This window comes from Clarias gariepinus, chromosome 15, assembly GCF_024256425.1.
Source record: "Clarias gariepinus isolate MV-2021 ecotype Netherlands chromosome 15, CGAR_prim_01v2, whole genome shotgun sequence".
Lineage (NCBI taxonomy): Eukaryota > Metazoa > Chordata > Actinopteri > Siluriformes > Clariidae > Clarias > Clarias gariepinus.
In genome coordinates, this window is record NC_071114.1 from 20,476,187 (window position 1) to 20,502,942 (window position 26,756).

General features: G+C 37.4%; 1 protein-coding gene across 2 annotated transcripts in view; it reads left to right on the forward strand.

Annotated features, from left to right (window-relative positions):
- efl1 (elongation factor like GTPase 1) overlaps nt 1–26,756 on the forward strand; it is a 157,753-nt gene that overhangs the window by 109,563 nt on the left and 21,434 nt on the right. For both annotated transcript variants that reach the window (XM_053513061.1, XM_053513060.1), the window contains exons 16-17: nt 13,012–13,143; nt 17,595–17,742. In XM_053513061.1, coding sequence (XP_053369036.1) covers nt 13,012–13,143; nt 17,595–17,742 — 280 coding nt within the window. The remainder of the gene's footprint in view (nt 1–13,011; nt 13,144–17,594; nt 17,743–26,756) is intronic.

Sequence of the window (26,756 nt, forward strand, 5' to 3'; positions counted from 1 at the left end):
CTCCTTCTATTAATGCAACATAATCAATGCAATCATTTTACAGAAATCTTTTACCATATCATCATTTTCAGACTTATTTCACACTTATAAAAACGTATACCATGTTAGAACATGTACATTAATATATACTCTATTAATATACCGACAGAAACAGCCTCTAACTAAGAGCTTGATGAAAAAATTCTCACACCTGGCTCTCATCACTGTGTATACATCTGTGTGCTCAAACCCCAGTTAGTGTGGAAGGCTAAAACTGTTTTTTGTCCTAGTTTTTTGTTCTCTCCACTTTGACTTTCAAGTGATATAACTGCAGGTGACTGTAGAGCACTGCATTAGTATCATTTAGCTCTAAATCCTCTACTCAGTAGATAATATTTCCTGCTTTTCAGAAGAGGAGAAAAAAACAACTAACCAAATCGTTGTTCGTTTCATATGTGCCACAGATTTCAGAAAAGCCACGTCTTAAACAGCTTTCCTGTGGTTGCCTATGTATAAGCAGAATGTTCCGCTCCTCTGGATATTTTTTCAGCGTCACATTCCCCCCCCCCCCCCCCTTCCATCTTTGAGTCTTTGTTGAGGAATGCCTCCGAGACCCAGTCACCTCTGAGTAATTACCTTCTCACGTTTCAGGCTGGACGTCTGAAAGAGCCTCTGTGTTTTACAGGCGGGTGAAGTCGGGGATGCACGTTTGCTGAATTAAAATAGGACACATCTTGGGCAGATTTCGTAGCCGGGTTGGGGTTCTGACGTTGTTTTTACATCAAGGGCCATTTGACCAAACTCGGCACACCACGTTTCTGTTTTGCTTTATTTTCTCCCCTACCCGTTTATGCTTGTTATTTTTCTCTATCTTTCCTCAACCCAGAAACGGCAGTGTGGAAATCAGAAGCATGTGTGCACCGAAGTCTGAGTGAGGTTATGTAGGAATCATTAAAGCGCCATGTGAGCAGTGTATCTATTTTTTCAAGGCTAAAATGGCTTTGCTCGTTCTCGCTCCCGTTCTTCCGTTGGTGGACATTGGAGAAAGTAGTGGTGAATGAAGGAATAAATGGGAGAATAATTAAAGGAAAAGATATCAACTGCACTATTAACACATTTAAAGTATTTAAATGGAATTATTTCTGATATTTGCAGACTAATTTGTTAACGACTGCTGTACTTTTATTATTCCTGTGAAAAGGTTGCAGCAATCTGTAGTGGCATATAATATATTCAAAACAACTTAAACACAAGGGGCAGCTGTGTAAAAACACAGAAGGTTTGCATCCATGTTCCGGTGTGTAGTGCAGCTGCATACACATTATGTGTGTACACATTATGGCCTAGAGTTTTTGCAAGATGACAAGAAGGAGAGGTTTTTTTAGTGGTCAGTGGTGTGGAAAGTACACAAATCCTGTACTTGAGTAAAAGTAGAGATAATCCAGGTCAAGTATTACTTAAGTAAAAGTACAAGTCCTCCATTTTCATGTGTAATTGAGTAAAAACTTGTGTACGTGTTTTTACTCAAGTACACATGTAAATGGAAGACTTGTACTTTTACTTGAGCAATACTTGCTTGCCTTCAAAAGTGACTTTAAAGTAGCAAAAGTTCTGAGTCTGAATTAGTTCACATTACTTTTTATACTAGAAATCTCTCTCTCTCTCTATTGCTCTCTCTCTCTCTTTCTGCTTCCTGACTGTAAATGTACAGTTTTCATCACTGTCTGCAACCAGCTTCCCTTCTGATTTGAAAATTACTGCTTCAGAAACTACACACCACTGTGGTTATTTAATGAAATGCCATACAGAAATGTAGTAAAATAGAAGTACAGATATTTTCCTGTATGATGTGGGTGAATAGAAGTAAAAGGTTCATTTATAAAACCGTTTAAGTTAAGTATAGATACATGGAATATTTGCTTAAGTACAGTAGCGAAGTCAATTTATTTTATATTCCACCTCTGATAGTGAAATCAGCAAGAAGTTTCAAGCTTAGGATGTTCTGCTTGAGCTGGGCGTCCTTCTGCTTAAGCCTGTACATGTCCAGGCCTGTCTAAAGTTTGCTAGAGAGCATTTTGATGATCCAGAGGATTGGGATAATGTTATATGGTCAGATGAAACCAAAATTGAACTTTTTGGTAAAAACTCAACATGCTGAGTTGCATCTAAAGAACACTATACCTACTGTGAAGCATGGGGGTGGAAACATCATGCTTTGGGGCTGCTTTTCTGCAAGGGGACCAGAACGACTGATCCGTGTGAAGGAAAGAATGAATAGGGCCATGTATCGTTAATTTTTTAAGTGAAAACCTCCTTCAATCAGCAAGGGCATTGAAGATGAAACGTGGCTGGGTCTTTCAGCATGACAATGATCCCAAACACACCGCCTGGGCAACAAAGGAGTGGCTTCGTAAGAAGCATTTTACGGTCCTGGAGTGGCCTAGCCAGTCTCCAGATCTCAACCCCATAGAAAATCTTTGGAGGGGTTAAAAGTCCGTCGTCCCCAGCAACAGCCCCAAAAAATCACTGCTCTGGAGGAGATCTGCATGAAGGAATGGGCCAAAATACCAGCAACTGTGTGAAAACCTTGTGATGAATTAGAGAAAACGTTTGACCTCTGTCATTGCCAACAAATGGTATATAACAAATTATTGAGATGAAATTTTATTATTGACTAGATACTTATTTTCCACCATAATTAGCAAATAAATTCTTTAAAAATCCTACAATGTGATTTTCTGGATTTTTTTTCTTATTTTGTCTCATATTTGAGGTATACCTATGATAAAAATTACAGGCCTCTCATCTTTCTAAGTGGGAGAACTTGCACAATTGGTGGCTGACTAAATACTTTTTTGCCCCTCTGTACACACTCATTCGCACACAACTGCCAATTTAGAAACGACAATTAGCCTCTTTGAATGTCTTTGGACTGTGGGAGGAAACCCACCAAGCACGGGGAGAACATGCAAACTTCAGACATGGGAATTGAACCAGGCCAGGAATCGAACTCAGACCCACAGTGCCGCCTTGCTGTAGGACAGTTGTTGGTAAAATAGGGGACTATAATCTAAAGGGAGAATAGTTTAATTGTTAAACAAAGTGTAAACCAAAAAGGAAACTCAGAATTTAATCATGAAATAAAGCTGAAAAAAAATGTAATAGACAGTAGTTAGCGTTGGATTACAGAAATTTAGTGGAAGTAATTTTTTTTTATTGAGTCAGTTTGGTAGCGGGTGTCATTTTGGTAAGCATGATGGTCAAGGTGCAGAACGCTGGGGAATATTAAAGTGCAGGATTCAGACTAGAATGTAGATGAGCCAAGGGACCACAGCATCAGCTTTGAGGGCAAGCACTCTTGGCCCTACCTCAGTTAAATATTTCAATATGCTGGAGTAAGTAAATACTCCTATAAAGTGAGTCAGCTCCTTTGCCTCTCTAGAAGTCATAAAGCCCATCTAATTTTCAAAAGCATGTTGAGATAAATTTAGCTGATGTTAGCTGGCTGTATTTAGCTAAGTAGTCTGTTTTCTTTGCTAATGCCAGGTTAGATTAACATTAAATCCAACTAACATCAATTACATTTTTTTTCTTTTAACATTTTAATGTAATTTTAGGGTAGCATTTTTTCCCCCTTTCAGTACAATTCACAATTAATTTTCACTTTTATTGACTAAGGTTTTTAAAAGATTTTAAGCCTACGCCTCTAAGTGTACTGTAATTCCGTAGTATTTTTTCCACTCTGTATACAGTAGATGATGCAGTTACAGTGAAAAGAACATCAGCAGAAGTAATGGCAGCATGCCTTAGGCACCTGAGGGGGCAATAAACAGCCATACACACAAACACACACACACGTACAGTTCTTGTGTCCTGTCTGGTCACTTCATCCAAATAGGGAATGCTTGACTTTAGTGCTTCGGGGGAAAAGAGGAGAAGGCCGGGTCTGGTGATGTCATTATCATATGACACATGATATCCCTCTATCATAGTCCCTTCTAAAATATCTCACTCTTCCTGACAGCATTTTATAACCCTCATATATATACATTTCTTTTTTTTTTTGCTTTGCTTTGTTTCACTGTTTTGATATTTGCTGTTGGCAGAAGCTAATCCCCAGACATAAAGCTACAGTACCCTTATGAAAAGTGCTGTAAAGCATGATGTATTAAATGTTATCACGTTGTTTGCACTTCTGATGAGCTAAACACTCTTGAAATAGTTATTCTGACCAGGACGAAAAAATGACTTCATCCCAGACCTTTTCCTCTTTGGAAAGATGGGAGCTTCCTGTTTTTTTCCATGCTTTGGGGACCTGTGACATCTGTGCAACATCCTGTAGACGTCCCGACAAACAACACAGACACTCGAAGGAACAGTAGATCCTTCAGATAATGCTGCTTCTACACTCAACACAGAAGAACTGCTTTATTTTATAATAACATTTCGGCTTGCTCTGGAAATCTGGTACGCTAATGATGTCATAAGCACGTCAAGATGCAAATCATATGAGACATATCGATGCCTAATGCTAGCAAACCAACAAAGCTTATGCTGCCTGTGCAGGTTAAAACACTAAGCGATTAGCATTAAGCCTTTTTTATTGCAGACTTTACTGCCTCCAGGTGCCTGCTGTATGAATAGGATTAGGGCTTGGGCTAAAATAGTTCTTTAATAAAGCCTGTCTAAGAAGACGCGCACTTACTCAGGGCTAAGTTACACAGTGAATATGGTTTGCTCCTCCACAGTCCTCTCTCTTTATGTGCTAAAGCATTTTAGGTCCAATTCTGGTTGGACATCAGTGACACTGATGGCGCTTATAGTAAAGACACAGACACCTGGATGGATGTTACAGCTGGGTACAGAAAGCTGAATGAAATTAGTCTCATAGAACTCAGAACTGGAAGACGTTATTGTTTAGATTGGGAATTTATGGTTATGCTTTTATGGAGGCTGACGGATGAAGAAAAACGGGTGAATATTCCGGTTGCAAGGCATTAATTTTAGGATGTTATCCTAAAGCTTGGTCATGTCCTATAAATGGCAGTGCGCTGTGGCATGAGCAAGCCTTTAAGCATCTTTCGTTCTTGGACTACCCTCTTACCTGTCTGTGATCGGTCTAAATAGCACATGGATTCTTGGTAACCTACGACGAACAGCAATAATCATCATTTGCAAAGTACTGTATGTCAAGGCATAGTGTATGTATATTTTGAAGTTCTTATGTCAAGGCTCAGATGAATAAATTACACATGAAACATGTGCATGACAACAGAGCGGCAACTGTTGACAAGTGCTGCACAATTAATCGCAAAATTCAATATTCTTTAATCACAAAAGGCTGCAATTTATTTTAGGCAATATACATATAGTTGGAAATTTATGTTAAGTGTAATAATAATAATCATCATCATAATCATCATGATAAAAAAAAATTTTTTTACCAATTTTGAGGTGCTAAATAAATATTGGCAGAAATCCTCTTTAATTGAATTATTTGTCCAATAATTTGGTGTTAGCCTAGATAAATATGTTTAAATACATAACGGTCCATTTTATAATGAAATATTTATCAAATACTTGATCTTGACCTAATTCAACCACATATGACTGACATCGATTGAGTAAAATACACTATATGGCCAAATGTATGTGGACGCTTGACCATCACAGCCGTATAGTATGTGAGTTTCCCCCAAACTGTTGCCACAAAGGTGGAAGAACACGATTGTACAGGACGTCTCTGCATGCTATAACATTACAATTTCCCTTCAGTAAAATTAAAGGGCCAGAATAAGTCCCAACCTGACAATTCCCCAGTGCACAAAGCAAACCCATGATTTAGTACGGCAGGATTGAAGGAACTCGAGTATCCTGCACAGAGCTCCAACCTTCAGTCCCACTGAACACCTTAAGGATGCTTAAATCATACTCTTGAATATAAATGTACACAAATTCCCATAACTACAATGCACATTGCATTCTGTACACTGAATACAATATGTGAATATATGAATGTAAAAAACAATACCAGTATTGCACTGGCCTGGTGGGAAGTTGCTCATAAGAATAGAAGAACTGGGCTTGAGTCTAATATCCGCCACTTTTAAACCTAATACACTAGTTTACGTCTACTGACATGCTTTATATTGCAAATTGTATTATGTTATTTAAAAGGAAAGTCATGCAATGATTAAAATAAGGCGTTATTAAAAATGCAGCTTCCTGTGGAAGCAGTTCAAAAGCGGTCTGTTGCTAACCCCGGGTTGGCAAAACAGTGACTCACAGCAGGCTCAAACCCAGTTAGTCAAATAAAAAAAAAAACTGGTATATTTGCTGAATGTTTTTTTTTTCGCCTTCTTCACTCACATCATTTAAAGAATACTGCTAGTTTTATTCTGCACAAACTGGTGAACATGATGGGTTAAGTGCTAAAATCCATCTACATCACAATTTGAATGTTAAAGAAATATTAGATATTATGGTAAGGGATAAAATTTTAGTTACACAAAATTGCTGTTTGATCCACTATAATCTCCATCAATATTTAGCCACGCTGAACTCTAACCATAATCAAAATGGGCTTTGGTGAATGGGATTTAAATACTGTTATTGCAAACCTTATACATGTTAGGTGTTTTATAATAATCATAATAATAATAATAATGATAATTACTGTTAAATTTATAGAACTATTTACCTATGGATCAGAATCAGGATTATGTTAACACAAAGAATTTGGACCTCGCTTTTTGGTGAATCTCAAAAGTACAGAAATAAATAATGATACTGTACAATACACTATTAACAGTAAATACATTCAAGAACTAGAACAGATTTAAAGCACTATATAAATATAATGCAATTAAATAATAACATACAAAATATACACTGATTAGTGATAGTGATAATATTACAATGCTAAATATAATGCTCAGTATTATTCAGGTTCCTTCGGGGCACGACTCTGCAAGACCTTTGGGGTTGTGCGGTCTTGTCAGGCAATGGGACATTGCCAGTGGGTCTTTTGAGTGCTGTCGGTTGCAGGGTGGGACCTCCATGGATCAGGCTAGGACGGTAGTCTTAGGCTCTTTACCTGCTTGACCTCTTTGTCAGTGGACTATGATGCACTGGGTGTTCTGGTGCCTTTCTATAGCATATGATCATTACTTGCATTATAAGAAAAGAAACTGCTCTTGTGTCTGGCAGTTCTGGTGGACAGGTTTCTATAGTGTCTGCCAGAAAGGGAGGATATGAAAGGTAATGCATACCACATGAGCTGTGGTATATATTATACAATTAATTTTAAAAAGAGCAGTAAAAAAAGCACAGGGAATAATGGTGGGACTTTTTTTTGGCACAAAGTACTAAAATAATTTAGTATAAATGAAAACCTTTTTTTTATTATTATTTTAGTCACCAACAGATGCATCCTGACTGCATTTGAAAAAGATTAAAGGGGTTGTGCTATAACTAACCAATACAAAATGATTGCGAAAGATGTCAAATTTTTAAGAACAGTTTAATTTCAAACTTAATTAAATCAACTCGAAGACTCTCTCTCTCTTTCTCTCTCACACATGCACACACACACAGACACATACATGTACACACACACACAGACACAAATCAGCAAATTGCTATTATGCCATTTAATTAATCTATTTTTGACCCTTTTGCATGTAGGTGAAGCCACAAAGTCTAATGAAAAAAACAAAACCTTTTCTTTGCATTGAAAGTAAACTTGCACAAATTGGGTAAAGAATTCTTTTATAATTTTATCATTGTAAAGCTGTCAGTCATTTCGAAAACTCCCATGTTAAACCAAATACTTCGTTTTTCATGACAGGATTTGTGTTTTTCTGTTCCTCCTCCCGCAAACTCCCCCAACACCCCCCCCCCCCCTCAATTTGAGCCTTGATTAAACCCTTAGGTGCAAAGGGTAAATACATTATGAGCCAGTTCTTTTTCAGCCAGTAAGGCCACAGTGATTGTTGGAAGGAGTTGAAACAAAAACTGCCCTTACATTTTTCCGGGTTAAATCACATACCTAGCTGCGATTGGAGTGTGGATGATAAGCATGACTAAAAGTCAGAAAAGTTAGCCTACTGCTTTGAGCTGACTTAAATATATCAATCAGCCCTGCCCTTAAAAACCCACGCTCTGGACTTACTGTGCTGATTAGCCATCAGTCGAAAGTAGAATGGTCTAATGTCGGTTTTATATTTAGAAACTGCATCTGTGTGTAAGTGGCCACTGAGACAAAAACGTATTAAAGAAAACCATGATCTTCGAATTGAATTACATGTGAGTAAAAATCCCTTTAGAGCAGTAATCATGTCCATGATTAAATAAATGAGACACTAGAAGTGTGAACCAAAAGAAATATAAAGAAAATAACTTGCAACATTTGCCACTCTTGGTTGCTGTAGGTGTAAATGCACATGGTGGGACTTCTGTTAAATCTTAGTGTGGGTCTTAGTATCAAATCCTATTTTGGCACTTCTTTATGCACAACAAATAACAAAAGTGGTACAATATTAATTTCTCACAGCTTTACTTGGCCTTAAATGTGAGACTCTGTGGCAAACACGATATAGCTCATCTCACTTTTATCTTTTATTCATTCATCTGCTGTAAGTGCCTCACCGTGCTTGGGGTCATGGTGAATCCATAGCCTGCCTAGCAGTTAGAGTAGAGTAGCCAGCCCACTTACTAGCATGTCTTTGGAAGGTGAAACTAGGATATATATTGCCTTATAACTCATTTATTTCAACACATTTTTGCATGTTTGAATCTATTTAGCATGCTCTTCTTTTCTCTATCTTTTTTATTGTTTGGTGTTTCTGCTTCCCACCAACAATTAATTTCTCTCTAAGATCTTGTATTAATAAGGGGAATGTCTAAAAAATAAAAAATAAAACACACTGCTAAAAGCCTTCTCCAGCACATCCAAAAGATTCTGAATGGGGTTAAGGTCTGGACTCTTTGATCGCCAATCCATATATAAAAATGATGTTTCATTCTCCCTGATGAAACCTGCCATTGTCTTTTTGGAATGTGCCCATGCCATCAAAGAAGAAGAAAAAATTAGCTTGATGTTAAAACCTGATAATTTAGTATGTTTAGATAGTCAGCTAAAACATAATTTTCATAATTTTCTGGCCACATAACTTTGCAAAAAGCTACAGTAGACCTGATTGAAAGAGCCCCCCACAGGCTTGTACAGGAGGCAGTAGGCATGATGAGTGCATCACCTTAACCACCTCTTTTCTTACGCTGATGCACCCATCACCCTGGAACAGGGTAAATATGGACCACATGAACTTTTTCCAATACTACACAGTCCATTCTTTGTGGTCCGCAGCAAATTGATCCCTTTTTCTGCTTAGCCTCATTGATAAGTATTTTTCTTGCAGCCACACATATTTTTAGTCTTAATCCCTTGATTTCTTTTCACATTGTGTGTAGTAATGCATTTACTTTCACTATTACACATACATGTAAATTCTACTTTTTTTTTTTCATTTATTTATGAATTTGATTACACTAAGTGTTTAAGTGATCTCCCATCACACTAATTCAGGATGAACCACATTTCTTCCTCGCAGATGATGGTTTACCACTATCCTTCCAGGGTTTAATAATGCATAATGCATTCATCAATGTTTTAATATATATATTTTTTGTTCTTAACTCACTTTTAGTAGTTTCAACATTCTTGATGTGAGACGATAATTTGACCCTTTTAAAACAGAGTGACATCGTTGCCATGCCTGCAGGATGTGTCTCCTGACATGATTGTTTTAGAAATGAGAAGCTACTCACTGCATTAAGGTTAAATAACTTGTTGCCAGCTGAACCATGTTATTCACTGCAGTAATTATCCAATGAAAGGCTCTTAACTGTTTGTTTAGGGTTTTTTTTGGGGGGGGCCAGGCAGTGTATGATGGCAACCAACCAGGGAGTGAGGGTGTTAAGCTGTGCTTTATCATACACACATGAAACCACCTAAGTACCCCTTTTTGGAAATGCTGGTCCCTGGCTATAGATGACTGTGGCACTGTCACGATCGGTTGTTGATAGGATAAATGCTGCATGTTACTTTTAAATACCAAATTGGTCTCTGTCTCTTTTCTTTTGTGTTTGTGGAGACATAAAGATCTCTCCTCCATTCTTCCCTCATTGCAACCAAAAGCACAGAGACATCTCATACGAATCACTCTTAGCCCTCATTAGTTTATCATGTTTGGATAATTTCATTCAGAAGAGAATATGAGATAGAATTTCCAGAGAAAGGGCGTGGCGATGAAAGAGGATGTTGCATCATGTTAAACATCTACAGTTATCTTTTGTCTAAAATATATGCTTGTATTAGCTGGGTTATTTTTTTAAGTCTGCTATTTGCTCTTGGCACCTTTCTATGATAAAACATCTTCTTCCAGTCAGGCTTAAATGTGAGATTTTTACTAACTGTTACAATGAGTTCTCTGACAGCACTGTACTGTACTTCTCTGTACTTTGCTCAGCGTTGTCAGTGCTTCTGTCACTGAGTGTTCTTGAAGCCATATTTAGCAAGCTTGTGATACAGTTTTTTAATCTAGGATCAAGGGATTCATTCCTCTAGTCCGTCAGTCTGAAATGATCATCTCTGCCACAAGAATTTCTCCCACATTTCCTCAATTGGAACCTGGATTCCTATTTAAAAATGGTTCTGAAAGCAATCACATTGTTTTGAATGCATTACTTTTAGGATGTCATTCGACTTTAAAAATATATTACGTATTAGGGGTAAAAAAAAAAAGGCATGTTTAGTGGATTCTTTTTTTATTGGCCAGGCCAATGCCAATGTGTATGATGGCCACCAACCAGTATGGGGTCAGTGGCAATGACAGGTCAAATCCTCAAATCAACAATTTTGAGCCACTAGTCCCCTATTATTTTCCATTGTTTAAGGGTCAAAAAAGTCTTTCTATTCATACTGGAAAAAAAATGTTTTAAATCCCAAAAGCTATATATAGTTTGATATAAACTTTCAATATTTTATACTTAGATCATTACTGCCAAGTACAGTATTAGTGCAGGCAGAGTTTCTCACGTAGTTCTAAACTGTTCTAAACGTAGTTCTAAACAATTTCTTTTTGTTTAGTAGAAATCTTGAAAGCTATAAGATGTTTATCTACTTCAGCACAAGAGCAGGGTGTGTGATGACAGAGTCATCTTTTGTCCATTCATTCCCAAAGCTTCTTATTGAAGTGCTAAGTGCAGGTGCGGTTTGGTTGTTTTTTATTTCATGTCCAAGCGTGCTCAATTGCTTTTCCACTGACAAACACAATCACACACAGATGATGCTCTCTGCAGCCGTCTGTGCTTCAAGTAACTGTTTGGCCCAAAATGACAGGTACAATTCTCTACTTAAACTAAATGTATTCTGTCTGTCAAGACATGGAGTTGTGAGGCAAATTTAGCTTACAAGTAAAGAAACCTTGTAGCCTCTGATTCTTGCAGATTCAATGTGTAAATAATTACTCACATCTGCTTAACTAGAGGGTTATTTCAATATTTTTCAATAGCAACATGGCTTTTTGTGTTTCCCTACTCGGTTCTTCCACAGAGACCATCATTTTGACCATCACTCAGAAGCTACATGCTGCAAGGTCAGCTAAACTTTCATCACTTCTCATCCTCTTCGACCTTTCAGGAGTGTTCGACACCATCAACCACAAGACACGCTTGTCCATTCCTGTGGGACTTGGAATCTGTGATGCCACTGGTTTGCTTCTTACAGTACCTGTAAGGTCTTTCATGTCAGGCGACATGGACGTGATCGTGATCCGTGCAGCCTCTTTGTTGGTGTTCCATGAGGCTCAGTACTTGGTCCTCTTGTGTTCTTCCTCTGTACCTGATCTCTTGATGAGGTCATATCCTCACGAGTTTTCAAACCCATGCTCTATAGTATGACACTCAGCTTATCTTCTCCTTCCCTCCCTTAAACTCTCATCTTTCCACTCAGATCTCATCTCTCGGGCAGGCCTCTCATATTGGATGGCAGCTCATCAGCTGAAACTTAATCTCAGCAAACCTAACTGCTCGTCCTAGGTGATTCATCCCCATGTCAGGATCTTATGATCTCCCTGAACTCTATGATCTCACCTTCGGTCACTGCATGTAACCACAGATGTAAATCAAAAGCCCTTTTTGTCTCATACTGCACACCTGACATGCTCATGTCAATTTCTTTTTTACAACATTAGAATGATTTGTTCATTTCTTTTCACTCAGGCATCTCAGGTACTTGTTTGGTCCTTTCTCATTTTGAGACTGGACTACCACAACTCAACCTTGTCAGATCTGACTCTGTGCACAGTTTGATCTCTGCATCTGATCCAGAATGCAGCTGCACAACTCGTTTATAATCTTTCTAAGTTTTCCCACACCACCCCATTAATTTACTCCCTCCATTGTCTTCCAGTAGTCTCCCGCATCGAATTTAAAACAATTGCCTACAGGTCTCTTGATGAGGTCATACAGGGCCAAAAACAGGTCAGCACCCAATTCACCTCAAAACACTTATCACACTTTGCACTGTACCACGCTCCCACAAATTCTCTAGCACGCTCGACCGGTTTCACCATCTCAACATACAAGGAAGGCATCCATTACAACTCTTTTTCTGTCGTGGCATCTAGGTGGTAGATAAAACTTCTTCTAGCAGTCTGAACAACTGGTGACATCTAAAGACCTACATTTCCATTAAGTTCTTGGGTGTTTTAGGTTTTTAAACTGAAAGTACTTTTAGTCAGTAGCCTAATGAACAACTATAAGGACATGCATATGGATAAAGACTTTAGAACAGTTCTGTAATTTACACTGGATAAGCATATCTGCCAAATGGCATGATTGTAAGCTGTTCTTTTAATATTTAGAAGTTGTCCATGATTATTGTAAGCTATTATTTGCTGTTATATTTGTTGTGTCTGTTGCAGTTTGTGTGATTTTACTCCTGACAGTCTTTTGTTGTTGCTTCTACAGGAATCGGTGGCATGGAGGAGTTTATTCTAAAGTCAGCAACCATCTCGACCTCAGCCGCATGCCCTCCGTTCACACCGCTTAACTTCGAGGCCACGCCTATCGTCAGAGTGGCGATTGAGCCCAAACATCCCAGTAAGTATTTTCATGACAGTCATTCCCACACCAAAAAGTGATATAGACAGAAGTGTGAAGATGGCAGTTCTGGCCCGAGGAAAGAGTTTTTGGCTGTGAACAGTTGAGAGACCGTCCATCTGTGCAAGCTATATCTTAGCGAAGATAAACATAATTTGGCTGAATAAAGTTTTAGCTAAAAAGCAAGACTCAGATTTGATATGAAATTCTTATAATGTCTTTTAACCTTTAGAATTTTTGTGAGAATTAAAAATAACTTTTGACCTTTGTAAGAATTTAAATATTATGTAGATATTATATCTTGTTTTAAGTGCATGGACCTTTAATGGTTTATAGTTTAAAACTTTTTTTTTTTTTTTTTTGCATAAAAGTTTTTACACAAAGAGTTTCTTCTACTTTGTTTAAAGATAAAAGTTATTTTACAGAGATAATGAACTGATTGACTGAGCTTGGAAATGCAAACTTGTCAAAAGGGAAATAACAATAATGTTGTAGAAGAAGCCCCAGGAACTATGCTAGCCTGCTGTCAAGCTAATATGAAAGCCCCAGGAACCACAAATATGTCATTGATTTTTTTTTTATGCTTGAAAAAAGGATACAGTAAATATGTAAAAAGTATAAATACATTGAAAGATTCCCATATCTACATTTTTATTTAGAGACATTTCCCTTTTCAATGTAAAGTGGCGAATACTGGGTAACATAACTGTATTTTGTTACAAAGCTGTAATCAGTTGTTCATGCTTAAATAGTTTTATAAATACTATGTGAACAGGATAATATTTCCAGTAATGCTGATGTATTTAGCAGTCGTGACCGTGTGCTTAAGAGTATCTTAACGATTTATACATGGTTGTCCCAGAAATGCTGTGCACATACACTATCACACTTGTATATGTTTGTTAAACAGCTTAAACCAAAAGCCATAAGAATTACTTAACCATAAGTTGGTCCCTGTTTACTATAGTAATAGCCTTTACTCTTTTGGGAAGGCTTTTGTGCCTGTGGGGATTGGTGTGAATTCGGCCACGGAAAAAAATTTATATATAGCGATTTCAAGCAAGAAAGTCTGGGGTGCCGTCAGTGTTCCAATTCATCTCAAAGGTATTCAGCGAGGTTGAGGTCAGGGTTCTGTGTTACAGCATAGAAAGACATCCTTTACAGTTTTGTGCTTCCAACTTTGTGGCAGCGGTTTAAAGAATGGTTATATATGTGTGAAGTGGCCAGGTTTTTATATACTTTTTGCCCATATAGTTTAAACTTTAGTCACCAAACATTTTTGACTAAGCGAAAACAATGCATATGTTTAATTACTGACTTTAATTATACACTCAGCTTGATTGTTTTGTTATAATAAGCAGTATGCACCCAGATAAACACACAAACCCATTTCCTGATGTGTGTGTGGCACAAGTTTCTATAGCATCATAGATGCCATGCCAACCCCAAGCAGCTCACAGTAATACTTGCACTCATATGGAACTCGTTAGTGCAGATGAAGGTTAAATGTTTCCCAATTTAGAGCACAAAGGAACTGACTGATTACACACACACACACACACACACACACACACACTGTAGAGGTGAAGCTTTTTCATTGCTGATGCAGGATTATTTTAGTTTGCCATAAGTTTAACTAGGGTCATTAAAAGTTAAAAGAAAGTTTGAAAACAATTTGGATTTTAACACTAGGTAGTATTTAGTGTACACACTTACAGACTAAAGCAAAAATAAATGAACATAAATGTGTCGCTATGAATTGTATGGTTAACTGGATATTCTGCTTAAATACATAATTATGACTCAGACATCTTATTATCATAATGCGCATCAACAAGTGGCCACCAAAGCTGAAATGAACAAGTAAATCTCAACGCCCATGGTGTGTATGAGGATGCCACCACGTAAAATAGGCTCTTTACTTACTGATGTGTGTGTATCTAAAGTACTGTTTAAATTATACTTCAAACATGAAAAAAAAAAACTCTTAACAAAAGGAAAGAAAATCTTCCAGACAGTTGACCTTGCTGTGACCCTGATTCTCTTTGGATCCATTCCAAAAGCTAATCAGTTTCTTTCATAGTTACAGTAATTGCTACATATAAATCATGCAGTCATTTAGTCACTAGGACTTAAGAAATTACAGTAGCAAGTATCTCAGATGGCCAGACATTCTAAAACATGATGCATCCGCCACCTTTTAACCCATAAAATATAAAATCTATAAGACAAGACTAGAAAACATTTTTGAAAACTTATTACACACAGTATGGCTTTCATACGGTTCAGTATTTATAGCTCTACCAGTGTGAGCAATTCTAAATGTATGGAAGAGCATTAGCAAATGTCACTTGAGATACATACAGATGAAATTTGATGAAGTTTTAGAAGATTGCCTGAAAATTTGCAAGACTATACATTATTGTAAGACAATACATACTGTAAAGCAAATACAGTTAGCATTTATACTTTAAAATGCATTATATTTGCTCACCTGCCTTCACATGCATATGAATTTGAGTAACATCCCATTCTTAATCCATATGGTTTAATATACAGTTGGCCCCGCCTGTGCAGCTATAACTCTTCTGGGAAGGCTTTCCAAATAATTTAGGAGTGTGTTTATGGGATTTTTTTGACCATTCTTCCAGAAGCGCATTTGTGAAGTCAGACACTGATGTTTAACGAGAAGGCCTGGCTCACAGTCTCCGCTCTAACTCATTCCAAAGAGCAAAGTTCTATCAGGTTGACGTCAAGACCCTGTGCAGTCCAGTCAAGTTTTCGTACACCAAACTCCCTCATCCACGTCTTTATGGACTTTGCTTTGTGCACTGGTGCGCAGTAATGTTGAAACTCCAGTTCCAGTAAAAGGAACTCTTTATGCTTCAGCATACCAAGACATTTTGAAAAATGTCATACTCCCAACTTTGTGGGAACATGACTACATAGCAGTGCACAAAGCAGGGTCCATGACGGTGTAAGATGGGGTAAAAACTATTGCACAGTATAGTATGCACAGCACAGTATGGTGATGAGAGTCTTAGCTGCAGTAAACCAACTGAATGGTGCAAATGTTTTTGAAGAAGGCAATAAGCCCATGAATGACGATCCTGGCTGAGGTCACTCGGAGTCCGCTACAGTCGTTCCTGTGAACATTCAGCGAATGGGACGCATGATTCTTAAAAATCGACATATAACTGGTCTCCAATTTGCATCAGTACGATCTATCATTCATAAGCACCACTTGCACATTACAGGAACTCGGCTGGGCGTTATTGCAACGTCCCTTGTACAGTCCTGACCTCGCTTCAAGCTGCTTTTCACATGTATGGGCCATTAAAAGAAGTTTCTGAAGGTCAGCATTTTAGATGTGTCTGATCATGGCTCCGGTTTACTGAGAAACCTTTCTACCTTAATGGTAAATGCTGGGATGAGTGCATTACTGTAGCAGGGGATTATATAGAGAAATAAAGGTACTTTTTACTCTTATAACTGTGTTCTGTTATTCTGCACAATCAAAAATCCTGGTTTGACTTGAACTCTCCAAATAGTTTGCGACATACAAAAAAAAGTTATTATATATTATATCTGTTTGAGACGAATTGGACAATAAACATTACCGCTATTAAATCAAACGAAAATCTAATTGTCCAAAGATAGAGCTTCCGAGTTGTAAGCAGAGGTTGCGTTATTGCAAAGAGTGCCTGAGCCATGATAGTAAGCAAGGTCCACTTTATAAGAAAACACAAAATCACCCACAAAAAGCTGCAGCAGGAGTTTTGCACTTCTGCAGTAGAGCTGAGATTTAAAAATAAATAAATAAAAATCCCCACTGTTTTCTCTGGTTTCTCATTTCTATCCTGCTGCTGAGCCTCCTGCCACTACCTAGTGTCTGTTACTCGACACATAAGAGTCCTGTGTGCTCTCACTACTGTGGGAGCGTGTTCAGCATCTCAAACACACTTGCTTATGTGATTTCTGATGCTCTATGACATACTGTTACCTCCAAAGAAAAAAGAAGGGCACTGAACAGCCAACAATAGAAGTAGCTCCATTCAAAGCTCTGTTTACTCGAGCATGCCGAGTGTATGAAGGTGGAATAGTACTGATGTTCTGCTGTCCTGCTTTTTTAATAGATCTATATATGTTTGTCAATATAATAACTCAAAAATATATGTTCTTATATAATATTATGTTTGAAGTCAAAAATATAGAAGCAAAATTTGGGCACCAAATAAGTCTGAGTTAGTGTTTCAGTCACTTAAAAAAAAAAAATAAATAAATAAATAATTATGACATTTGATCTTATTTGTACTGTATGTGTGTCTGTGTGTTTTGTATCTTTGTGTCTACTTGTCTGTCTGTGTGTCTCTATGTGCTGGACTTGTCGCTCTGTGTGTGTCTGTGTGCTGAACGTGTGTGTTTTTTTTTTTGTGTGTGTGTGTGTGTAGGCGAGATGCCCAAGCTGGTGCGGGGGATGCGTCTCCTGAACCAGGCTGACCCGTGCGTGGAGGTTTTGATCCAGGAGAGCGGGGAGCACGTACTCGTCACGGCTGGAGAGGTTCACCTGCAGCGCTGCCTCGATGACCTCCGAGAGAGGTATATACACACACAAACACAAACACACACTATTTACAACTTTTATACATATTGGCTGCTATACCCATGTAAAGCTTTGAGCATTAGAAATATTTGATGTATTGATTTGTATATTTGCTTAAACTTGTTTAACTTGTATGTCACTCAAGCTCATGCTCAACTCTCTCTCTCTCTCTCTCACACACACACCTATGATGAGCTGTTGCTGTGTTTATAGGCTTGTTTTATTCAGTAAGCATAAGAGAGATTGCGATTGAGATGCAATGTGCAGTTGATTATTGGGGGATAAACACAGATGGGGTGAATCGATTTAGAACATGAGTGACAGATGATTTGCTGCTCTGATGATTGGGTATGAAGATCTGCTGTATTTAATATTCTCGGCACTTTGTGTGTGTGTGTGTGTGTGTGTGTGTGTGTGTGTGTGTGAGAGAGAGAGAGAGAGAGATCTTCAGCAATCAGCCAGCACTATGATTACACACTACCTACAGCTCCACCCCTTTCTGTTCCTACCTTTAACCGGAGCGGGAGTGAAATATAATGAGGCAGAAGGGAAGTAAAATTGAGACTTTGGAGGTTTATCTTTACCGTGTCAAGGGAAATAATGATTGTGTGCTAAAATACCTTAACAGTAATTATAGATATAGAAGGGATATAAATATAGAAGATGCACGATTTTTCTGGCCTTTTTCTACTTTTTTAGCATGTATTAATAGATTATCACTATCTGGATAAACTATATCACCTTCATCATTATGCATTGTAATGCCCCCCCCTCCCCGCTACTTTTTTAAAGTGTTAAAGATTATAAAAAAAAATAATAATAATCCTCCTTTTCGACACAAGTTTATATTTATTTTCAACATTCTATAATGATACTGGATTTACTTTCATAACTATGCAATAACACTTTAGGTAATTAAGTAACAGAAACAACAGTCAGTTTTTATGTTAAGACCTGAAGGTCAGCTGTTCTGGAACAGTTCTTAAAAGAACAGTAACTGCTCTCATGAGGACCATCTTAGGAAAGCAAGAGCTAAACTTACCTCTGGAGAAATTCTTTTGCCGTTACCAGCTCCAAAAGTCACCAGTAAGTGCACCACAGATTAGAGCCATTATGAATGCTTTATAGAGCATAAATAGGAGACACATCTCAATACAAACCGTTTAAAGGAGATTATTGCATTATTGGATTTTTTTTTTTTTTTTTTACAATGTAGAAAGAATTTAAATCTGGAAAGACCATGAAATTAACAGGTGTGTCCAACCTTTTTACGGGTAGTATAGTTAAACATCCCAGTGCTGTTATGCTCTATTTTATCGTTTGAGGAATGCCGAAAGTTTAATTTGGCATTAAATTACTTATTGCGGATAAAATTCCTAGAAATGCCTTCAATAATTGTGACATGACATTTTTGCATTCTTATTCTTTTCATTATTGTTATTATTACTATGTTGCAAGTATGTGAAATATTCTTTAAAAAATTTCACAACCTCTCCAATAACTCATATCATCATTGTTTTATTATCTCATTAGCAGCTGGCTACAAGAAATACTGTACAGTTGTGTAACCTGCTGAAATAGCTTTCATGTGAATTGATTCTTATTCTTACAAATGTCTAGGGCAGCATAAAAATATTTTTGACTGATTTTGAAATTTCCAACAGATGTTTTCAACTTTCCCTTATACTAATACTACTACAGAAATATTAGAGTTATTATTTATTTTTAAAAAAGTAATCACAGTCTGATACAATTACAGTCAGTCATACCATGACAATAATTATCAGGTGCTCATGCTGATTATGTTGACCTCCAAGTCAGAAGCTCAGATTAATGCGAGGTATTTAGTACATTTGTTCTCATTTGTTCAACACATCCTACTGTAACTGAAACACTCGCATGCGAATACATTTTATTCAAGATAACAGGTTTAAAATGAAGCGCATATCGTTAGATGTGACTTCTTTTTACATGTAATGCACCAGTATCATTTTGACCTACATGATAAATTTGTTCATAGGTGCAGTGCCAGTCTGCTTTCTATGGAGCGTCTCTATTTGACTTTGGAGCTTTATAGCATGTGGGCTTATGAAGCTGCTTTTTCAGCTCTCAATTTCCCACCTGTTAGTGCTCATTTCGACTGTAGCTCTTTCTTTCACTCTTTTGCTCTCATTCCATGCATCGTTACATCTTTGTGAAGCTCATCTGGAGCTTCACTGCTGCATGTCCAGATCAATATTCTTTGAAGCGATATTCTGTGCCAGGAAAGTGTTGATGCCTGTATGCCACTGCTCTGTTGGTGCTACCTTCATGCTGTGGCCTGAAAAATATTACTGCAATATTACTGAAATATTACTGCATGCACATTCCCATGTGTGTGGCATAAATCATGTATAGCATTAAAGGTTCAGGGGTGGGGGTTAGTCAAGGGTATGGATTACAGATAGGTTTATGGATTAGCAGATTTAAAGTTCAAAATAATTCAGTTCAGGGTATATTTACTGTAGGTGTACCGTTGGCAGTTTGAATGCTTGATCAAGGCTGTTAATTGAAATTGGACATTTGGAAGCACCTCCCCATGGAAGCGAAATCAATCCTCTTTGCTTTAAGGAACACCCTCAATCCTTTATGGCATATGTTCTACAAGGTGTTGCGAACATTCCTTTGAGATTCCAGTGCAGCCCAACACGATTATCTTCCATAGTTGCTGCACATTTGTCAGCAAGTTCATTCAGGCTGCGAATCTTCCCTTCCACAGCACCGTAAAGGGGCTCTACAAAAGTCACAGTCATGTACATGGCGTTGGGTTAAGATGACTTGCACTTTGTGACATAGCACATTATCATGCAGGGTGTAGCCAGAATAAGATTGGGAAATTGGGGCCATAAATTTTGGCGTACAAGTGATTTAAATACTGTATGTTGCATAATATATGGTTGTATAACTAATCATATTTATTATACGAAAGGTGTGTACCTGCAGGACGATCACATCGTTTGAACATGGTATCCACATTGCTCATTCATTTAATTACTTGTGTTAGACATTACATAATAGTAATAGTCTTGTAATAGACTTTTTACAGGTAGTATTGTTAAACGTCCCAGTGCTGTTATGCTCTATTTTACCATTTGTGGTGTGCTGAAGGATATTTGCCATTAAATTACATATTGTGTATAGAATGCCTAGAAATACCTTTTCCAAACGTTAAATATAAACCCCTTTGAACTCGTATACCTATAGGTTGATATTGTATTTAACATATTCATTTTACAGATTGAAGTTAAAGGAATGTCTGCATTACAATAATTATAAAAAATACTTTATTAATACCTGTACTGCATTAATACAACTGCAAGGGACAGCAGCCATGGTAACTTGTTTCATATAATTTGTTGACATGGACACTAACTTCTTTTCAACTAAATTCAGATTTGATAAGAAATTATTCATGTTAGTTTGTGATACAGCTGACTATATATATACTGTATCTGTCTATCTGTCCATCTGTCACTGTACTTGTCTTAATGATCTCCTTCACTAACAAGTCATTTCACCCTTCTTCTCTCTGATTGAGTTTTGTTGGTTGCACCATTCTATTTAAACTCTAACAATTAGTATTCCTGGAAATCAGGGTTTTGAGAAATATTCAAAGCCTTCTATTGTATTTATTATATATTTAAAGCTTCTTGAAATAATTTTTTCTGCCATGATTTACATTTAAACTAAGGCTATTTAAAATACCTAGCTGAATAGGACACCAGGCTTATTTAACATTAAATGTCTGCAGTGTCTGGCTCATACTTTAAACTCTTTATTTCAGTTTTCAAGGACTAAATATTTATTAAGGATTAGGATGAATTTATTCATCTGAATGAGAGATCTAATGGTTATACATGAATATATTTTGTCTTATGTAACTGATAAAGACCATGCAAGGTTTCTACTTTATGAAGGTCCTACTAAAAGTTTAATGATGTACATCAGAAATGCATTGCAGTGCATGAATTGTTAAAGCAGGTCTCCTGCAGATTTTCTTCTCGACCAACAAATCCCTGTTTGTTAGTGTTCCCATGTAAATGAGTGTCAGTCATAAAAAGCACTCCTGTACATCAGCATATAGGAAATGTTGAAAAAAATATGCCCTTAAAATCAAGGCATTTGAATTAGGGTTATATATAGTCTGATAATAAATTATGTATCGTAGTATTATTCATACAAAACTCCTCATATTTTACAAAGGTCATTCCATGTATGTTTTATATCTAATAATATCTATCTAATTTAATACACTGGCAATTCTCGCACTAATCCTATACAGGGTTGTGGGAGGCCTGGAGCCTGTCCCAGGGGACTTGGCACACTAGGCAGGGAATACCCTGAACAGGGCGCCAATTCGTCCCAGGGCATAAGCATGAACATGCTCACACACACTCACTCACACACCACAGGGCATTTTGGACATGCCAATTAGCTTAATCTGCACGTCTCTGGATTGTGGGAGCAACCAAGAGGAAATACACCAAGAAGGGGGAGATAAATACACTGCAAACCCAATGCATACTGACCCAAGCATGGGACTCCAACCCTTGACACTTAATGCTAACTACAGTACTAAGCCACAGTGCCACCACTGGCTAATTTATATTTGTTAAATCCTTGACAGTTTAACAGTGAGAAATTAGATCTTAAGAAATTAAGACCTAAGATGCTACTGTTCATTAAAAAAAACAATTGTTTTCATTCACACTAGGATACAAATGTTTACCGCTAACTTGAAGTGTGAATGCTGCAGTCCAGTGCCAGGATTCTACATGTACACATGATGTTCAGATTATTTTTGTTACATACAGTACTAAGCTTGTTATCGAGAGAAAGAACGTGCCAAAGTAGGTGAATGCAAGCTTCCAGCACAAGCTCCTGTCTAAAAAGGACAGCTCTAGCAGTAGACATCTCATTAGCAGGCATCTCTCCCCACTGTCTCCTTTTTTTCCTCTTTCCAGTTCTTTTCCTTCTTGCCCTCACCCTCTGACATTTTGACTAGCCGCGTCCTGTCCATGCCGCCATTTACACCTGCTTTGATTAGACACATGTTAACATTAAGCTCTGCTCTTGTCGTTGAGGCAGAGGTTAGACCCTTAGTGTTGACTCCACAAATTCACAGCCTCAAAAAATCGACTCGGTATCTCCAAAGCGCCTGCATATTCGTCTAATTACCGTTTCTGTGCGGCTTCTCCTTCTCGGCTTGTCACTCCTGCCCTCCTCTTTTTCCCATGAGGATTCTTACCGACAGCGAGGCGTAAAAATCAAACTGCACCATTGGCCCTGATTGATTTTTTCCGCCCTGTGTGCCACGCTCCTATCGAGCAGATTAGCAAAAGAGCTGAACATGTTTAGATTTTACCCGTTTAGCACCCTCAAGGTCTAATCTTAATCTGTCACTAATATATTAAGCAATTTCTAAAAAGATTGTCAGAATTTATTTATTGGGATCTATAGCATAGCCAGTAAAACAACTGACTGGTTTAACTCATTGGCTGGGTCATTATTTCTGTATGGCAGGATGCCTGTAATCTCACTTTTCAGTGACCCTTAGAAGAGATTCTGTCTTATTAGGATTAAATAGAAACAAGCTACTCGGCAGTCATTGTCTTCAGTCCATTACACATTTCTCAGTTCTGTTTTCTTTGTGTCTCTCATTTGGTTTGGCTGAAACATAAGGTAATTGCTAATATTATGTATTAGAAATATTTAATAGTGACCCTTAAACAGCTTTTTGGGATACCATAGGTATTGCTTTAATAAAAAGATTATTAGTATTCACTGATGTATACAACTTAGGTAGGAACTGAATCAATCAGGATCCTTTTAGACGATCTAATATTTTGATCTGTGGTCTCGAAATCTGCAATGAGATCAAGTAATACAAGCAAGGAGGCACAATTCTGATTTCCTACTTTAACCAACGTTATTTTAGTGCTATGGAAGATATGACATCTGTGTACTGTGTAGGTTGTACAACTACATGTGTAGTGTTTACTATTCAACCAGTAATATAAAAAAGTAGTAAATTACTCAACCCCTCCATAATTCAAGCAAAAGGACATCACAATTTTTCAGCGTGTGCATTTTTTAGGTAAATATAAAATAATAAAACAATGAAATTAGATAAATACAAAGAAATGTAAAAGTACAGGCATGATTAATCCAAAAAAAAAAGATTGCGATCTCGGTTTATACATAAAATCTCATTTTTGAATGACGGCGATTAACTTGCATATATTTCCCTGCATTAAGATCATGCTGCATTCACTTGTTCACTTATTTACTTGACAATAATCTCAGATGCTATATTAGTCACACTCATTAGTTACAGTGTAAAATAAACCATTATTAATTCACCAATCAGGCCAGAGATTAGTACGTCACACAACTTAATCACTTCTCTCATCTCTCTTCCTCATTTGCGGCGTTCGGCTGTGACTTGCATAACGTGTAACAAGAAGGTGAACCTAAACAAGGTCAGTTTTGACTTGTACTGCTTTTCTACCATGTTTATCTCCAGCCTCAGGGGCATCTAAAAATGAGTCTGGATCAAGCCGCTTTGAGCCGAAAGTTGGGGGACAGGCAACCTGTAGCTCTGAATTCATTCATTTACACAATACTGTGAGAGCTTTTCTGTATTCTATAAAGTGTAGCCACAATAACTGCGGAAAGATTAAAAATGTGCATAATTTGCCACTTCTTGAACAGAAGTGATAAGATCAAAGTGGCGCCACTTAATTTAATTCAAAATGAAAATAAAATGAAGCAAAAAAAACTCCGGCAAACCCTAATGCAACCCCTAATGTGGTAATTTTTAAGTTTGATCTTTTTTAAGATGTTTGAGATAAGAGGAATTATGATAGGATTTAGGTAGTTTGATTGCTTCTGGTATTATTTCATGCTGTTGGATTGGGTAAATTATTTGAATGATGCGGTTATATTGTTTCTGCTAGATACCAGAGTGATTGTAAATTCAAGCTGTGCATGTTATTTCTAACGTTGCTTCTGTACTAAATAAATGTCAATAACAATGTAGGATATTTATTACTTTTCATTACAGTGGAGGGATTTGCTGATTTAGCAGCAGTAACAGCATGTCTGTGCATAAATTCAGAAGAATACCAGGTAATTTTGATAAATGTTTTTTACATTTTGGTAATCTGTTTTAAAATTCAAGTAGGACAACCAGGGGCATCATGGCCCACTAGACTTACAGTATATTGCCCTGCCATCGTTTTTTTGTCATAGAAAACTGACATTTGGTGGTTGTTCTCTTTACCGTTTCCTTGCTTGACAGTCTAAATTTAACAGGGAAATAAGATAGAAAGATTTCAGAGCTCAGTATTTGATTGATTTATGTGAAAAGGACCTCCCTGATCTGAGGTGGGTTTCCTCATTAATCACACATCATTACGAATGTGAGCGTCCCTTGATCGACATGTCTAGGGTCATAGGGCGAACCAGTCAAAATCATAAATCTTACAGATTTTCAATAATACCGAGTAGTCGATGTGACACTGCAGTTAATGTGGCAGTGTATATTTTGACACAGTTCAACTAAAATGGGGAAGTGATGAGAGATTATTGTTCGCTAGGGAAAGCTAACCTTGTCTTTTAAATCTATGCTATTTGTCAGTATAGGATGAAGGACATGTCTGCTATGATGAGTGAACACTGGTTTATTTCCGAGTGATGCTTACTAAGTCTAATATATCTGCTTTTAGATGATCCTGTGGGTGTTTCTGATTATTTTTCTATTCAAATAAATAGATTAAGGAAATATACTAATGATTGTAAGGATTGTTGACATGTAAGTCAAGTGCTGTTTGCATGTAAATATTAATTAGTGACTGACTTCTTTATGGTGATATGATATGGTGATAAATTCTGTTTGATCAGATAGTTTATTGGATAGGATTAAAATAATGTTGATCTGTATTTTTGAGCAAAATGAGGATTATTCAACATAATGTTGATCTGGAATTTGCTTTGGGACCAATACCTATTTACCTACCTACCAACCGACCTAATCCATCCATTCATACATCCTTCCATCCTAAATGTCTTCTGTGTGGTTAGTAATATAAAAATAGTGTATTTATACCTATATCTGGTGACACTAGCTTCATTTAAAGCAGCATACTCACAAGGTCTAATACACACTTCTCCTACAGTAGCTTAAGCATTTTAAATCCCTGATCTTTGACAATCGGCATTGTCTAATTTACAGGTAATTATATTACATGATAAAACTTTCTAAAGTTTGCACTGTTATAGTTCACAAAACAGGGAAACAGACAGGTTTAGTACTGTGAAATCTGGATGATGCCTCAAGGCAGCTAGCAGATGGTTGGTTCACCTTTTTATTTTCTGCTGTCTGACCCCCCTGCTCTTGATTGCCACTGATAGCAAGGCCACTTTTAAGCTTATATGCTACACTACAAGAAATTAGATTAGCACCATTCTGAGTTGGCTACTAAGCACTAAGACTTGCCCCCCCAAAAGATAGCCCAGTTATCTATTAAGGCTGGATTGTTTAAAATAGCACTTGCACATACAGCAGTTTGGTGACCAAAATCAAGGGTAGATTCAGCCTTTTGACCTGACTAAATGCTGTTACTGGACAATACTGGTATGTAGGCCATCAGATGTGATGAAAAAACAAATGGTGGATGCAACACAGAGGCAGGAATGACAGCTTGGGGCCAATCCAGGTCATCACCAAGGTCAGTAGGATCCAGTTGTCGAGGGTCAAAGGTCTGCCTGCTAAGAGCACTTCGTCCATAAACATTAAGTGCTCTAGAGAACATTACCAGGTTTTAAAAATAACCCTGACAGTCTTCTGTGTAGGAGCAGGTCGTGTCGCCTGGCTTACAGCCACTAAAAACGAGGTCACTCCACTCCACTAGTCACAGGATGATGACATCATATCCCCATGATCCCCAGCGGTCCTGGACAAATTGGG